General features: G+C 37.1%; 1 protein-coding gene across 1 annotated transcript in view; it reads right to left on the bottom strand.

Annotated features, from left to right (window-relative positions):
• Window positions 1-929: 929 nt before the first annotated feature.
• Window positions 930-18258, bottom strand: part of COL4A5 (collagen type IV alpha 5 chain) — a 229980-nt gene continuing 212651 nt past the window's right edge. The window contains exons 42-51 of the mRNA XM_020898386.2: window positions 17676-17809; window positions 14618-14690; window positions 14414-14485; window positions 13429-13557; window positions 12493-12591; window positions 11133-11345; window positions 7015-7192; window positions 3824-3938; window positions 3049-3221; window positions 930-2202 (exon numbers count right to left, since the gene is read on the bottom strand). Of these exons, the coding sequence (XP_020754045.1) occupies window positions 2121-2202; window positions 3049-3221; window positions 3824-3938; window positions 7015-7192; window positions 11133-11345; window positions 12493-12591; window positions 13429-13557; window positions 14414-14485; window positions 14618-14690; window positions 17676-17809 (1268 nt within the window). The 3' untranslated portion in view covers window positions 930-2120. The remainder of the gene's footprint in view (window positions 2203-3048; window positions 3222-3823; window positions 3939-7014; window positions 7193-11132; window positions 11346-12492; window positions 12592-13428; window positions 13558-14413; window positions 14486-14617; window positions 14691-17675; window positions 17810-18258) is intronic.

The raw sequence follows: 18258 nt of genomic DNA, 5'->3' as shown, positions 1-18258 counted from the left end.
TTGCAGCTATAACTCAAGGAGCAACCTTCAGGTGTATAGCATGTAGAAAAATGCATAGAATGTAATATGGCATTTCACTTACAATAATCCATTAGTGTTTTCGTGCATGTAGCTCACAGAAAAATAAAGCTAGAATTTGCAATTTATTAGCCTTGAAATCAACAGCATTACTGGAACTCAGCAGTATTATCTACCATTGTTTAGAACCTAAGTTTTACCACTATAGGCTTTAAGCCTTAGAGCTTAGAGCATGAGCTCACATTAGGGTCTAAAATTCTCAAAATCCTTTGGTTGTTTCATATCTTAGCTGTAACACACATTTTATTATAGAGGCAAGTCTACGACTATTTTAGAGAGCTACATGTGTTCATTCTTAATCAATAGGAATATTAACTCACTAATCTGCTTTAACGACAGAGGATGAGATGGCTGGATGGCATCACCAACTCGATGGGCATGAGTTTGAGTAAACTCCGGGAGTTGGTGATGGACAGGGAGGCCTGGTGTGCTGCGATTCATGGGGTCGCAAAGAGTCAGACACGACTGAGCGACTGAACTGAACTGAACTGAATCTGCTTTAAACATTATTAATGAATTCCCAAAATGAAAAGTAGTTCTGCTTCCTTTCTTAGCCATCAACACAATGTTGTTAATAAATTTATCACCTCAAAATACTTCCCAATGAGTTGTTCTCTTCACTGGAGAAAGTGCTTTACTATGTCTCCTATTGGGCTTCCCTGGTGGCTCAGCTGGTAAGTTTCCCATCAGGTATTAGAGTGATCAAGTCTGCAGAAACCTCTTTTGCTTTTGAACTGCTCTAAATGGTTCTCTGAGAAGGGCGACTACTTGGTGATGTGCAGAAGTGTGGTCTATCTGTAAATGAGCAGTATTTTTACACATAGGCTGAAGAGATACACAACAAATCATCCTTAATATATGATATCTTTAATTAAATTGACAATGGTGAGTTAAAAACATTAAGTGAGAAGATGACAGCTAGGGAAATAAGGTGTTCTATGACTATAACAGTGTTTAAAATAAAACAGTAAGGAATATCAGTTGGCTTTGTAATTGAAGAGAGAAGACAAATTAAGTATTGTCTTCCCAGTTCTTGAACAAGGAGAGACCACAGGAGAATAATTCTTATGTAAAAAGCACAAGGAAGAGAATCATCAACTTTATAAATGTTTTTGTTTCACAAAATTATATGGGAGAATTTGCCCAGTCAGGGATGAGCAAAATCAAGATGTAAGAAACATCAAAGCTGGGGGCATCTAGCGTTGAGTGTCTTGGAGAAAACAGCAAAAGAGAAGTTGCATCATTAGATATTATAATTTGGTATGTAACATGTACATTTAAAATTCTGATTAAAGTGACTAAAAATGACCTTTTTTAAAAAAAAGTCAAATGAGAACTTAGGGGAAAAAACTCAAATTTACTCTCAGTAGTGACTCGATGCAAGAATATAAACTCTCACTTTGATAAACCTGGATATAAAATCTTGCTGTCTGTATTCTAGGTTTTCCTAAGTTTTCTGTAAAAGTGATTCATGTCAGGTGACCTCTAAATGACTCAACATTTTGAGCTAAAAGGCTGTTTACACAATATACACATTCTTTACTTACAGAGCAAAATAAGCTTAACACTTTTATATTAAAAACCTGGGATACAGTAGGATTAGTAGCACCATGAAAAAGAATTCTTCCCCCAAACTGCAGTCTTTTATTTTACTCAGTGTGATTCTTCTCTTAATTGAATTTTTAACGTGCCATTTTAGTTACTGGGCAAAATATATAATCTTCATCTTATAATCCTTGGAGAAAGTCATTCTGGACCCAAAAAAGTAAATTCATTTCCTCATTTCGTTTGTAGAAAAATAATAGAGACTTTGCTCTGGCACATTGCTGAGGTACATCTGAATCTTCATGATTATTAGTCAGCATGTTCTCTTGGTCATATATAGTAGCACCATTGGTGGCAGCAGTGGTAAAGTTGGGGAGAGTGAGACATCGCATCCTGGGAATTTTATATATATATATATGTATGTGTGTATATATATATATATATATATATATATATATATATAACATTTAAAAACACACAAATAATTCTTCAAAATGTTATGTCCTCTTCATGCACACTTGACATCGGCTAATACGTGTCCTCAAGTCTCCTGCTTTCAGCGTTTCTGATTGAGGTTTGCTGGGAAATAAAAAACAAGACTATCAAATTAGCCTTTTCTGGTATTTTAATTCTATTATTGGTTCAATTCATACTTAAACATTATATTGTGTTTAAGTAGCTGACTTAATGGTTAACTTTTGAGCAATGCAATCTAGTGCAATGACTGGTATGGCCTAAGAGCCATTAGTGGTCATAGGTATCTTTGTGACTCCCCTCCCCACCACTCTCATCCTTGTCTATTTGTCTCTCCCTCTCTTTCTCTTATACATTTTTCTAACAGTCCTAGAATGAGGGGGATCTGGGCAATTGATGATTAATAGATGATAATACATAACACATAATGGTTACAGAAAGATAATACATAAGAAAAATGTTAATAACTCAAAAGAAGCAACATATAAAAATAGAAATTGAAAAATACCCAATAGAATAAAGTCCCCTGCAGGCACATGTATTACAGGTAGCCTTACTCATTCAAATACTTGGATGAAAACCTTGAAAACATCCTGGGAAAGAGACTACTGGACTGGGGAAGCAACACAGATTACTTCAGTTTCTAGGGTGGCTTCAGTCTAGTCGAACAGTTGCTCATGTGTTATTGAGAAGGTCACATAATCTTTTCCTGCTCTGTTTTGCTTTTAAAGACTTATCATCATGACATCTCAAACCACATACACCTATTATTAGTCAAGTATGTTTTTCTGACCTGAGTCTGGTATATGAGGAGAACAAGTAAGAATAAAAGACACGGTCCTCTAAATTTCTAACATTTGTTGGGTATAAACCATTCACAAGCTGCCTTTCTCTTCCTCCAGCACCTCTGAAGGAAGCTTACGACCTAAACTAAAGCCATAAGCACCTTACCTGAACATGTCTGACACATCTACAGTCGCCAGCCAAAAGCTGTAGGAGTTGGCGTAATAGTTGCAGGTCCCCCGCCCATGACACTCAATGAAGGGAGCTGAACGAAACTCTTCTAAGCAGGAACCAGGGGAGGCCAGGGCTTGGCCTGAGCCCTCTGCCCCTGCACTTGTGTGCTAGAAAAGACAAGGGAAAATGTGCCACAATACCCATGAACCTTAGTGAGTATCCAAAGATAAGTGCTGTTGCTGCTGCTGCTGCTGCTAAGTCGCTTCAGTCGTGTCCGACTCTGTGCGACCCCATAGACGGCAGCCCACCAGGCTCCCCCGTCCCTGGGATTCTCCAGGCAAGAACACTGGAGTGGGTTGCCATTTCCTTCTCCAATGCATGAAAGTGGAAAGTGAAAGTGAAGTCGCTCAGTCGTGTCCGACTCTTTGCGACCCCATGGACTGCAGCCCACCAGGCTCCTCTGTTCATGGGATTTTCCAGGCAAGAGTACTGGAGTGGGGTGCCATTGCCTTCTGACCTTGGCCAAATATTCAAATCCAGTGAAGTAAATAGAGCCAAAGTTAAGAGAACAGTATCCACACCAAAGGCTCTCAACAAAAGAAACAGATAGATTGTGAAAATCTGTTCCAGCAAATGTATGAAAGGGAACACAGTACTTGGATAGAAGCTATACGAGGCTCAAATGACAGGGATTCCTCATATTAGGAAGAAATGCAGATATGATGGACAGTTAGCTAGGATGACAAAGCCAAGGAAGAGTGATTCATACCATCATGAAGGAATAACCAATCCAGAGAGAATCCCATCCCTGAGGACAACGGGGAATCTGGATGGTCTGACTGTGGACTGCAATCACCACAGCTGGAGCTTCACATACTGCACATCTGGTAAGGAACACAGAAGGAACACAATCTACAGAGTGAGCACATAGGAAATAGTAGTCCCTCTTCTTTGGAAGCCTTCCTGTAATAAAATCCCATCAAGGGGTCTACAGTGCTCAGAAAAAGAGGAGAAAAATGTACTTTGAGGACTGCTTTTGCATAAGCCCAGCCTCCCAATATACATAATAAAGTTATAAATGAAACCTGTGAGTTTTTTTCTTTTTTAAAGAAACTACAGAACCACTGCTATGGCATTTTCATTTTCCATCCTGCCCTAAACTTGTATTCATACTTGCAATAGTCAATGTCATAACTGCTGCAAGAGTTTGGCTTGGCATATTGCACATACTACTTGTTGTCAAAGTGCCCAACTTGAGGGTAGACATTCAGTACTACTGAAACTGTGCTAAGAACAATGTCTGGTAAACTGAAGAAGACAAGAAACAAGACACTTTCTTAATCCCTGCCCATTATTTTTGGCCCAAGGGATATTTATTAACTATTTGGCTATCTCTTTAGAAGTACAACATATGCAGAACACTGGACAAGTACCAAGGCACTTGGAGATGTGGTGTCTGGGTACCTGTCTATAAAATCAAGTAAGGTGCAGCTAAGTCTACCAAATCTTTAATAAAGAGCAAGAGGGGACCTTTTGAAATATGACTAAACCAATTTGGCAAAGTTAATCTACCAAATAGGGAATGCCTTTAGGGGATCTTTTACTCCAAAGAGTTGGAACTGTTGAAAAAAAATCACATGCACAAAAATGAATTCCCAGAAGAAGCCCTATTTATCATTTTTTATGATTTATTCTTCTTGTCCCTGTCTAGGAGATCTTTACTAAACTCATAAAGATTTTACCCTACCCTCTCCTTGAAAACTTAACATAGTTTTGGTTTTACCTTTAGGCCTATGATCCATTTAAAGTTGATTTTTGTATATATGTAAGGTGTGAGGTTATGGATCTTTTTTATTTATTCACTGCATATGACTATCCAATAGTTTCAGCACCATTTGTTGAAAAGATTATCCCTTCTTTATGAAATTATCTGAATACCTGTTTTGTACTCATCTGTTAATGATATGAATTTGAAACCATTTTTTAATTCCCTGTTTTTTATGTTAATCTATATGCTTCTCCTAACACCAATTTTATACTATCTTAATTACTGTAGTTTTGTAGTAATTCACACCATCAGGAAATGTGAGTCCTTTGATTCTGTTCTTCCCTATCAAAATTATTTGGGCTCCTCTATGCCCTTTGCTTTTCCATATAATTTTTATTATCAGCTTGCCAATTTCTACAGGAAATATAAAAACCTTATAGAATTTTGATAAGGATTATACTGAATCTGTGGATCAATTTGGGCAGAATTGACATGTCAAAAATATTGCATATTGCATTCCCTGAATATAGTATATCTCTATAGTTACTTAGCTCATGAGACAAGTGCTCAGGCCTGGTGCACTGGGAAGACCCAGAGGGATGGGGTGGAGAGGGAGGTGGGAGGGGGGACCGGGATGGGGAATACATGTAAATCCATGGCTAATTCAATGTATGACAAAAACCACTGCAATGCTGTAAAGTAATTAGCCTCCAACTAATAAAAATAAATGGAAAAAAAAATTTTATCAGTGTTTTGTAGATTTTTAGTTTACAAATATTTTTGTAATATTTGTACAGCTTTTGTTCATCTTAGTCTAGGTATTTCATGTTTGGGCGGCAATTGCAAATAATTTTTCTATCATAGGAATATAATTGTTATATATCCTGCAACTTTAATAGATTCACTTGTTAGTTACTAGAAAATATTTTCTAGATTTGTGAGGGAAAGGGTAGGATTTTCTATGTAGACTATCATGTCACCTGTGAATAAAGATAGTTTTATTTCATTCATTAAAAAAATGAATTCCCAAAGGATTGAAGCAAATATACTGAAAAGGGCTCCATGAATTTGCTATTAAGAGTGGCTAAACTAGGCTTAACCTTTATATTTAATGTCAAAGAAACTAAAGTTTCCAATGATTCATCCTTTATGGTTACTAGACTCCTAGATCAATTGGGTCATGATCAGAATGAAAATGGCAATACCTAACATGCTTAGGAGGTAGAGTTTTACCCAGGTTCTAATGTGGCAACATTCTAGGAAATCTTTATTAACAGTACCTCCCTCCTCTTAAGACACTCATGCTCAGAAAAAAAAAAAAGAAAAGAAAAAGAAAAAAGATACTCATGCTCCAAGTCTCAGCTATCACTTTTCCTTCCCATAACTAATCAATTGCTAAATCTTATTTATTCTATTAATGTGATACATGTACCCCCCACTGAGAGTTCCAAACCACTCCTACAAGGACTATAGCAATATGCTTAATCTACCTGGTCTCTCTACCTCTGGATTATCCCCTCTGGAATCATGTTACACATTGATGCTCCTGTAATCTTCCCTGAAATGTAGCTCAAAAACTTCAGAGGTCCTCATTATATACCAATTAAATTTCAAACTAAAACCTGACACTGAAAGCCTTCTACTGACCGGGTCCAAATTAATTTTCCAATCCCTTCTCCCTCTGTACCCTTTGGACACTAGTAATATATTCTAGACACATCAGTCTACAAATCCATTCCCATTTTCTCTACCTAGAATGCTCTTCTCCATTATAAATGCCTGTCTCAAGTCCTTTACATCCTTAAAGGGCTAAGCAGTTCAAAACACATTTCTTCCATATAGTCATCTCAGATTTCTCCAGTTGGAATTAAATATCCCTTTCCTAATACTTTATTAGATTTATTGTAGCATTGAGCCCAAGCCTGATACATATTAATTTATGTATAGTTGCCTAATAACTAGATTTTGAGGGTTATTTTTTTTTTATATTACACTAGTATATCACTGGTCTTGGTCAAAAGAAGATCCCCAATAAATATGGATCAAACTACATATTGAATTGAACATTATAAAGGTTCCTCTGTTCTACCTAACCTGAGAGGAATATGGTCAGATTATTATCTTTGGACTCATTTCTAACTAGCTAAACTAACTGGAGATCAGCAAATGTCAACGGTATACCCATGTCTCACCGACTAATGAATGGCTGGATGCTCTGGCCCTTCAGGGGTTCCATGCTCATTGGCATGGGCTCTGGGGTGGAGAGCCAGTAAGAATAATCATTTCTTGAAGCAAAGTTGCAAACATTATTGATGTTGCAGAACATGAAAGGCATGGTACTGAAACGACGAAGGCAGCTGCCGGCTGTTCCTGGGAAGAAATAGGGAGAAAAAGGAAAAGTGTCATGATAATTAGTTTCTTCTAACATACTAACAAACAACCTTTCAAAGAGTAACTTTTCCCTATCTCTTAGATGACAACCAGGTCTTCTCTGGTGACTCAGTCAGTAAAGAGTCTGCCTGCAATGCAGGAGACCCAGGTTTGATCCCTGGGTCAGGAAGATCCCCTGGAGAAGGAAATGGCAACCCACTCCAATATTCTTGCCTGGAGAATTCCATGGACAGAGGAGACTGGTGGACTATAGTCCATGGGGCCACAAAGAGTCTGACATGACTGAGTGACTAACACTTTCACTTTTTAGATGATAACTACACTGTAATTCTTCAATTATAAGGTGTACATTTACTCATATTTTAACATTTCTAAAATCAGGATATATCTTACAACTTATGTAGACATTTATTGTGCTAGCTCATTAAATATTCCCCAACACTGTTTTCAAACCAGTGATGCATCTTATAGACAATGGTGCCTTATGGAGAATATTGAGTAATTTATTATGCAAAAATGAAGGGTACACACTTAGTCCTTATAATATAATAACACTATTTCCTCTCCAGTATTCCCTCCCTTCTTCTAAGACATTCCTAGTATGTGTCTTATGTGGGTTCCCCATATCTTTAAGCCTAGGGACAATTGTAGTGCTGACTAATATGCACAGCAACCATGGACAGGTTTGGAAGTAAATAATACAAGGGGGAAAAATAAATGACGGAGAAAGGAAAGATGCAAGGGGGGAAAAAAAGAAAGGAACTAGAGCGTTGAAATTTCTGAGCTGATAGGGACAATAATATCTCTACCTATGATCAGGCTTTTCTTTTCTCATTTACTCACAAAGAATGATGAAAAATGATGCACCTCCCTCACATTCTTAAGTTGACACCTCAAATTTTTCATCAGAAGTTTAAATTGATACTGTGCCAGTTATTAAGATATTATTGTCTCTTGGATCCAAATCCACCCTTCTATACTTGGTAATACTGGAGTCTGGAATTTTGCAAACCACATTTGAACATTACCAGCTGTCATTTCTAGTGTTTTGTGAATATTTATATTTAAAAACAAACTTTGACATCACTCTTTTAAATGTATCCAATGTAATTATTTGAAACCTAACAATAAACCTTTTTAAAAGTACAGAAACTCATCTTTAACAATTGGAAATTATACAATGCTCCTTTTGCATTGTATTTCCATTCCACTTCTCTCACACAGTTTTATCCTAATGTATTTTTTTTTATTATTCAATGTCTTTTACTGAGGATCCAATCATATTCTCTGAAACAAGAATTTAAAATAATGTGATATTCTGTGACCCTAAGGCTTTACATGTTACATATTGCTTTGAATGGTCATCATAATTACTATTAATTCACACTGATCAAAAAAGTTATTATAAATTTTGACACTGACTAAAAATTAAATTTTTATTAGAAATGCATTTTCTAATGAGACGGATTAGAAGTGAATTATAGAACCTGAGTTAACAGAGACCATAACAAAGCCATTATTTTGAATTATTCCTCTGAATTTGTCTCTTAGAGGTTTTTTTTTCTTCTTAGAGGTTTTTATGTTTCAAGGCAATATGCCATGGTATGAGTCTTTTATAAAATAGGAGATGGGTGGTAGTGAAAGAGGATATAGGAAAAGAGATTATCTAAAGCATATACACAGGCAGTTCAACTTTAGAAGAAAGTACATATGAAAGTTGAGGATTTGTAAACTAATTCCATTAAAATTATACATTGGAAATTCCTCATGTATCCAATGGGGTATGCTTATCTCAGACTGAAGATGATTTATAAAAGATCAATAATTCTTAAAATTGATGGGTTGTCAGAATCACTGGGAATTTTTATATTATAGTTTTGGAATGGGCCTAGGAATCTTTTCAAAAGTTCCCCAGGTAGAAAATCATTGATTTAGCCTAATTTATACTTTTTTTTCAAAGGGAAAAAAAATAGCTCAGAGAGGTGAATGACAAAGTCATGTGAGAACAAATAAGAAAACTGACATAATTGAAAAATGGATGGGTTTGCAATTGGTAGGTGCTACAAACAAACCTATCTTCAAAACAGAAACAGATTCACAGACACAGAGAACAGACTTCTGGATGCCCAGCAGAGAAGGGGTTTGGGGAGGGATGGATTGGGAGTTTGGGGTTAATAGATGCAAACTAATTACATATAGAATGGATAAACAATAAGGTCCTATTGTATAGCACAGGGAACTATATTCAATATCCTAAGATGCACCATAATAGAAAAGAATATATATAAATATGCATACATATATATTCTTTTGTGATTCTGAGACCAGAGATATTTCCATCCCTGTCTCTAATTAGTAATGCTAGTCTTATTTTTAAATTAATTTATAATTAAAAAACACTTTCAGAGACTTCCCTGGCAGTCCATTGTGGCACTGAATAAGTCATTTAACCTCTTAGCCAGTTTGTGTGTATGTACAATACTTGCCCTATATCTTTCTTGATTATTTTAGTTTTGAAAATCAAATTGTCTAATGAATATGAAAGTGCTTTTCTTTTTGTCTATACCACATGATTTGTGGGATCTCAGTTCCCTGACCATGGACTAAACCCTTGCCCCTTGCAGTTGAAGCTCAGAGTCCTTCCCACTGGACTGCCAGGAAGTCCCTGAAAGTGCTTTTTAATTATAAATTGAAAATAAAATTAACATTACTAATTAGGGACAGGGATGGAAATATCTCTGGGTCTCAGAAAGAAGAGAATAGGAGGATGTGCATAAAAGGAAGGTTTATAATGATGAGAACATGGGTGTTTGGTTGCATTTATGCTGTAGGCTATCTACAGTGATGCAGAATTCTGGTTATAGTTTCCAAGCATTCAAAGATAGGGTGATCTCATGAACTCTCAATACTCTCATATTTTGAAACTATAAAGTTTTAATAGACTAATGATTCTGGGTATGCATTTTGTTTTTTCAGACAGAACATTTTCAGTATTGTCTGTTTCCTCCACCACTACCATCTTTTTTATACACCATAGTCCTTTCACTAATTCAGCACAGACTATGTATGTATTTAGTGAGGTGACTACTTCCATAACATCAAACCTCTTATTTTTATTCTTTGCCTAGGCATCAAGATATCTCCAAGTTGATCCCTGAATGAGCCCTGGCATAGTCCCTGCAATCCTGTATCACGCTTGATATATTGGATACTATCATGATGCTGCTATGGCTGAGGCCTAAGCTGTATTTGAGTCAGGTCTAGTTTATAGCCTCTGCATCAGAATACATACTATGACAGCCCTTGCTTGACCAAATACACACATTTTGAAGTTATAGGGACATAGTGGATAAGAGATCCCATTTTTTCTTTGCATTGCATTTGTGAATTTCATGATATTCAAAAACTAATAATGCTTCCTGTTCACTTGCTAGATTAGGAGTTTAACATTTATAAGCTTGATTATGGGTAGAAATTAGATTCTCAAAAAAAAAAAAAAGAAATTAGATTCTCACAGTAAAGAGAGAATGGACTGAAAGGAGAAAAAGTAGAGAACATTATCTAAAAGATAAGAGTATATTTACAATGAAGATTTGTCGATTGTAAAATTAGAAAAAGATTCTATATAAGGTGGCTCAGATGGTAAAGAATCTGCCTGCAATGCAGGAGACTGGGGTTTGATCCCTGGGTCAGGAAGATCCCTTGGAGAAGGAAATGGCTACCTATTCCAGTATTCTTGCCTGGAAAATCCCACGGACAGAGGAGCCTGGCAGGCTGCAGTCTATTGGGTTGCAAAAGAGCGACTGACTGCGAGTGAAAGAATAGAGATGCACTTTGTCCAAGGTTACTCTAGAACCTAACAAGATTTTCAAAACAAAACAGAAATGCATAGTAAGAAATAAGATGCTGATTATCTCACCCAAGTCTTGACCATGAGCTCTTTTATTTCCTTGTACATACAGGAGAGAAAAGCCTTCATACACCTGGATGGTTCCCTGCGGGCATTGTGGAGCATCTGTTGTCTGGCTGTGACGTGTGATGAGAAACCCATGGGCAATAGAAGAGGTTCCAGGGGGACCTGGAGGACCCTGCAATCCATCTGGCCCAGGGGGACCATCCAAGCCACGAGTACCTATTTTCCAAAAAACCATCAGTATACAAAATTAAGTGAGCTCTGATTCACTATTATGGCTATTGATAAAACATTATGACCTTGTTTAATTAGTTAATTTAGTCAATATTTATGGAATGTCTACACAGGCATTGTCAGATATCACAGATTTGGAGAGAAACAGAATGTGGTCCCTGTCCTCAAAGAGACTTAAAATTTTTTTTTCCCTTCTGGAATTGGTTGATGACATCAGGCACTAAATAAATACTGAGTGAATGGAACACTAGATGGGAAGAAGTGGTGCTCATTTGGGGAATTTGTGTGTTATTTAGTCTCTCAGTATACTAAAGGAGTCCAAACCCCATGACAAAATCTCAGTCTGCTGTTTAGTTCATCACTTAGAAAGGAAGGGTGTGGTTGCTGTCAGTCTGCCAGCTTCAGTGCTGAAAAACATTGTCCTTTGAATCTGTCTGGGGAATTATTCTCAGGCATACATTCTTGTTTAGAGAACAGGCAGGGTACTCTAAGGAAATTTTTTAAAATGTCTAATTTCAATCTGTCACTTGTTTCTGTTCTCTATTTGCCCACTCGATTTGAGCTTATTTTTAAAAAATTCTCTATATACAGGCCTTTGACCACTGTGTGTATAGATTTTCACCTGGGGGAAATATCACAGCAATGCCTGTATGTGATGAAAGTGACACTAACTTGTTTCTTCCCTAGAAAGACAGTTAATGAAATGGCAGGGTGTTGGTTCTAGGAGCAACATAGACAGCACCAATCTGCTTTGTTGCTACTGCTGATTTTTTTGTTTGTTTTACCAACACCAATCTTTATATTTGTTATTTAGAGTTATATTTACATTATCTACAGTTGTAAAAACACTGAAATTTATCAGAACAGTTAAGTATAATGAGTACCTGAAAAATCCTCATTTTGAGGAAAAGCTGATTTTCTAGGGCTGTAAAAACATTTAAAATGAAAACAACTTTCCTGTGTTTCTCTTATACTGGCAAATCTGTGTCATCACATTTTTCCCAAGCAACAGACTCCCCAGCCAGCTGTGCTCTCTCAAGAGGAGGCTTTCACAGCTCCAATTGGAGGCCATATGTGCAGAGGTCTCCCAGACTTAAAACTACTATCAGCAGCAGTGTTTTACTTGTCTCACCTGGCTGGCCTGGTAAACCTGGGTCTCCTTTGCGTCCTCCTGCACCATCAAAGCCAGGGAGTCCATTGCGCCCAGGATCTCCTGGAGGGCCAATTGGACCTACAGGAGAAAGCAGTAGGGTTTTCAAATGTGCGTAGAATAAATTCACATCCAGATAGAGCTGGGACACTTGACATCCATGAGTGGCACTGAATTCATAATCTGGTTTTGTCTTTAATTCAGATAAATGAAAGAATAGTTCAAGCCCAGGATGAAAAGATGCAGACAAGGATTTAGGTTTAATATTAAACAATCCATTCGCCTTTGTGGAGATTTCTATAATATGGCAGTTGTGTTCTCCTTGCCTTCAGAACAAGACATAGCACAAGGCCCAACTTTTGTTATATATCCCAACAAAAGGCAAGGCTGTTGCTGCCTGGTATACTTCATTTATGAAAAGACTGCTGTTAAGCCACTAATAAATTGGAAAGACTGAAGTTAGTTTCTAGTTTCCTTTTAGAATCACAGTTGGTTGCAAGTATAGGGTGAAATGGCCAACTAGACAGGATTTAGTTTAAAAATCTTAAGACCTCACAGCGTGGAAACTAACAGCCCATCAAATCAGCCTTCTATCCTTCTTGTGGTTGGGACAGAGAAAGCATCAGATCTTAAATGCATATGAATTTCATTATAGAGATTTTAAAAACATTAACCTAATCATTCAATTAGGATAGCCAGATGAGTGAGAAGAAATTGGACTGGGCCTAAAAGAAATTAGGGCATGAGAAATGAACCTTTTCAAGAAAGGTTCAAAAAGAAAGTGCGACCTATGGTGTTGTAGTATTCTACTAGCTGCTGAGACTCCTGTGGTCAGAGACAAACTCTAACAAGTGAAAGGAGAATGAGGGAAATGTTTGCAAATACATAAGACTTAAAAAAGATGATCTACAAAGGTACCTGGTAAACCCTGAGGTCCTGGGAGTCCTTGTAAACCTTTCAATCCAGGCTGGCCTGGAATCCCTGGTGGGCCAGCATCTCCTTTGATTACAATACTTTGTCCTGAAGGACCAGGTAATCCAGGGGGACCTAAGAGGCAAAATACATAAAGGTGAAGGTAGGGAAGAGAAAGGTTGAAAAGAATGAATGCCAAAATAAACCTCAGATCGGAATAAGAATTGGTTTGAGAGAAATGAGTTACATGTATTGGGATCTACTATGTCCAATAGAAATCTGTTTGGGAAAATTACCTTTATTTACACCAAAGAGCTGAAAAAAAAAACAACAAATCATTTCTTAGGGTCTTATTTGTCCATGGATTAGGGTCTATGGACAAATTAGGCATATAGTCCCTATTTTCAAGCCTTGAAGCGTGATTTGGTTATTACAAAATCTAATCCATTGAAAATCTGTGAACACTGGTGTCAAGGGAAGACAGTTCTGTTTCCTGATGAGTCCATTCTGATTCTAACGTCATTTGCAGATCTTGTTTGTTGAGTTTGTCAAGGGAGCCACTGAACTAACGAGTAAAGGAATCTAGTAGATACCCTGTTTCATAGTTTACAGGAAATCTCTGTAAGTCTCTCAGCAAAAGGAACTATTTTCATATTAAAAATATAGAAACATACCTATGAGACTTGCTCTTGTGATCTGTTCAATTGAATATGGGAGAGTTAGTATAAAAGGTTAAAAAAAAACACCTCAGTGAAGCATTCTTCTTGGCCCTACATCTATCTTAAATTTAAAAGGTCTTTTTTGATATATATTATTGAAACAGAGAACTTGAGAGATTAATATAATAAGAAGAGGGAGAGTCCTACCTATTTCCCCTCAGTTGTTGGGGACTGAGACTCTGAAAGTTTTAGCTGAAAGGCAGAATGCAAACTTTCAAATTCTTCAATGAATTTAAGTATCAGGTATAACTAGCTCCAGAAATAAGTCTTACCTGGTGGGCCAATAAGTCCTGGATCCCCCTCAGGGCCAGTTGAGCCAGGTACTCCACTGGGTCCTTTCATGCCTACAAAGAAGGCACAATTGCACAGCAGAGCAACAGGGCCATAACCCTTACCCAGCCAAATCAGGAATTGTGTGTCTTCTCCCAAAGGAATTTAACGTAAAAGGGGAAACTGCAAAATATCCCTTCAAATACCTGGAAATCCTGGAACACCAGGGAGACCAGGATCTCCTTTCATTCCATTGAGACCTGGCCGGCCAGGGTTACCCTGAATAAATAAAATCATTAATTTTAGAACAATATTGGGGGCAGGGAAGGAAGTGAGAGCATAGGTGGTATTGCATAGTGATTTGCAGCACTGGCTCTAGGGTCAAACTTTTAGGATTCAAATCTCAGTTCACCTTTTACTAGCTTGTATGATATTGAGTTGATTGTTTATCCTTTTTGATTCATCATTTTCTTACCTCTAACAGAGAAAATAACAGTATCTACTTCATGAAGTTGTTGTGAGCATTAAATGAGACAATTCATATTAAGTTCTGAGAAAACTGATCGGTTATGATGTGTACTTAATGGCAGTTATTATTCTATAATAGCTATATTATATTATTTATAAGGGTAATTAGATAATGACAATAATATTTTATTATCATTAACAAAGGCACTTCTTTTGAGTGTAGTAAGTGTGTGAATTAAAATCCAAAAAGTGACAAAGTCTGACAGGCTAAGCAAAAAATAGAGTAGGCTTGTTAATTAATTGGGTTTGAGGGCCAGGCAAACGATGGGAAGAGGAAGAGTTGAGAATAACTCTAGAATGAACCTAAAGGAAGAGTAAGTGTGGAACAATGAAGCTTACTAATAATAACAAAAAAAGAGACAAGGCTAGAACATATTAAGCAAAAATGTAAGAAAGAGCTTAAAAAGGCCGCCATGTGATAAAGTCATGGGATCCAGGGCTCCCAAATCTAGGACAGTTTGAGAATCAAAATAAGTAAGGATAGTTTAAAAATTACAAATCATTGAAAAGAATGAGTTTATGAGTCTATGATGATAACAAATAGACATAAATGGAACAGAAGGGAGGCTCTTGGTTACAGAAGGGCCAATCGGTATATGTGGAGGCAGTGCTAGAGTGGAACAATCATCAGTTGCCACTATCACAGAATTGAACACAGAATTGAGGCAGAAATCATAAATAGATATTCTAAGGAGAAATTCTGATGTGGAATAGTATATTTGTATAATGTCTTCCTGTAGTTTTACTTATTAGTTACAAGGGGAAAAACAGTAACCATGTAGTGGAGAAACCAGGTTAACACCTTAATGGGAAAATAAAAATTAAGATAACTAATTAAGGGCAGATGAATATTGTGGGCCTCCATATCTGAGAACACACCACTCATGGAGTATTCCATCTGGGGATGCACATCCTCAATCTAATTATGAAGAAACAGCAGCCAAAAGAAACATTCTTTTTTTAATGGGAAGGGGCTACACACATTTCTTCAAAAATGTCCAGATCATGAAAGAAAAAAATAGGTTTAGAAACTGTTTCCAATTGAGAGAGAATAAAGAGATATAATAGTTAAAGGTAATGCATGGTTTGGTCTAGATCCTATTTTGGAGGGAGGGAAGTGCTACAAAGGGTATTATTAAGTCAACAGATATAACTGGAATACATGGTTAAAAATAAAAATGTCACATTGATGTTCTTGAAGTTGAGAATTATACTACGGTTATATAAAATAAATATATTTAATTTGGGGAAATACTATACACTGAGGTATTTGGTGATAAAAGGGCATGATGTGCTGTGCTTAGCCACATCCGATTCTTTGAGACCCCATGAACTGTAGCCCTCTAAGTTCCTCTGTCCATGGGGATTCTCCAGGCAAAAATACTGGAGTGGGTTGCCATGCCCTCCTCTGAGGGCATGCCCTCCTACCATCTGAGCCCAAGAATACTGGAGTGGGTAGCTTATCCCTTCTCCAGGGGATCTTCCCAACCCAGGAATCAAACCAGGGTCTCCTGCATTGTAGGCAGATTCTTTACCAGCTGAGCTACCAGGGAAGCCCAAAAGGGCAAGATAGATACAGCTTCTTCTTAAATATTTCAGAAAAAAACACATAATTATACACATACACACAGAGAAAATACACATAGAGAGCAAATGGGGCAAAACATTAACAACTGGTCCATTTGGGTAAATAGGGTTTTTTTTTTTTTTTTACTATTCTTGAAATTTTTCTATAAGTTTAATATTATTTCCAGAATGAAAATTAGAAAGGGTACAAATGTAAGAATTTGCATAAAAGAATGAATAGAACTTGAAAATACCATGTTTATAAAACGTTGGTATTAGACAGTAATCTTGAATCTGGCAAAGTGACATGTAAGCTGGAAGTACATGGGAAATGAATGAGAGAGGGAGTAGAGAATGAATAAAGAGAGGATTAAAATTTTAAGTCTAGATGTCTAAAAGAATAGCAATAACAGGAGAAAAGGTTAATTGTTTTAAACTTTAGATTTTAAACTTTAAATTGTCTAGAGACAACTTCTTTAGATTTTTTTTCTGCTATAAAGGAGCCGTCAAAGTTAAAAGACTGAGCCCAGACTCTGTTGGCTGCCAAATCTAACAACAATCCTCCTGAATGAAGGAAGGAGGCTTTGAGGATCCATAAATAAACATGTGACTTTCTGGGTCACTCAAACCAAGGTGGAAAATGCATGAATATAGACGTGAGGATATGTTATTATTCTCCTTTTACAGGTAAAGACAGAAACACAAAGTATCTGTCTGCCTTCCACAGACACAAAGCATAGCTGTACAGTGGAGCTGCGAGGTGACTCTAACTATAAAGTCTAAGACATCCCCACTCACCATGATCAGTTCTCTACGGAAGGACCCATCCACATGCAGTGCTTATACACACACCCCCACACACCCCCACACACCACACATATACTTTTATAATCTGCTTTTGCTGAAATCAAAGTTTCTCAAATCAAAATCTATACACACCAAGAACTCCAGTTAAAACCATCTTTTGGGGAACCCTTTAACTATAAGGTATCAAAGCCCCTTTAGTTGGTAGAAGACAGGAAACTTGCCTTTTTCTCTGTACTTCACCAGTAAGCCATGCAAAGAGCCTTGACCAGTAAATGCAAATTAAAAAAATGCAGTTTGGAATTCTCATTTTGAACGCAAACACCCACATCCATTTCTCATCAAATATCTACTCCCATTTCCTACCTGGAGTCCTGGAGGACCTTGATCACCTTTCAAACCAGGCAAACCAGGTTGCCCAGGTTGGCCTGGGTTACCTCTTTCTCCTTTAATACCCCCACTTCCAGGTGGACCCCGGGGACCTTCTGGACCTGGTGGACCTTGATAATACACAACAAATAGCCACATTTCAATATAACATAAGAACAGCATAAAAGTCAGGCTTTTAAATTATCCAAATACTCTTAGTCATCTATTAGTTTGCAGAATAAAATCCAGAGTACATTAAAATATATAGATCAATGCTGAGCCTCTAATGTAAACTGGGCTGGGTTCCTTTTGTTATTAACACTGGGTTGCAGATTGTTTAACTCTGTATTTTATTATATATTAAATCCAATAAGCTCATATCTAAAGGAAGGACTTTGGACATTGTAATAAAGATTGCTTCTGTAATCCCTCACTGTTTGATTTAAGTGAACCAAAACAGACACCACAGAGCACTGTTCTCAAATTGGAAATGCATCAGAATCCCCAGGAGGGCTTGTTAAAATAGATTGTTGGATATACCCCCAGAGTTTTGGATTTTGTTAGGTTGGAGAGGGGCCCA

Source organism: Odocoileus virginianus, unplaced genomic scaffold, assembly GCF_023699985.2.
Source record: "Odocoileus virginianus isolate 20LAN1187 ecotype Illinois unplaced genomic scaffold, Ovbor_1.2 Unplaced_Scaffold_1, whole genome shotgun sequence".
Taxonomy (NCBI): domain Eukaryota; kingdom Metazoa; phylum Chordata; class Mammalia; order Artiodactyla; family Cervidae; genus Odocoileus; species Odocoileus virginianus.
This window is presented reverse-complemented; position numbering and strand designations above follow the sequence as displayed.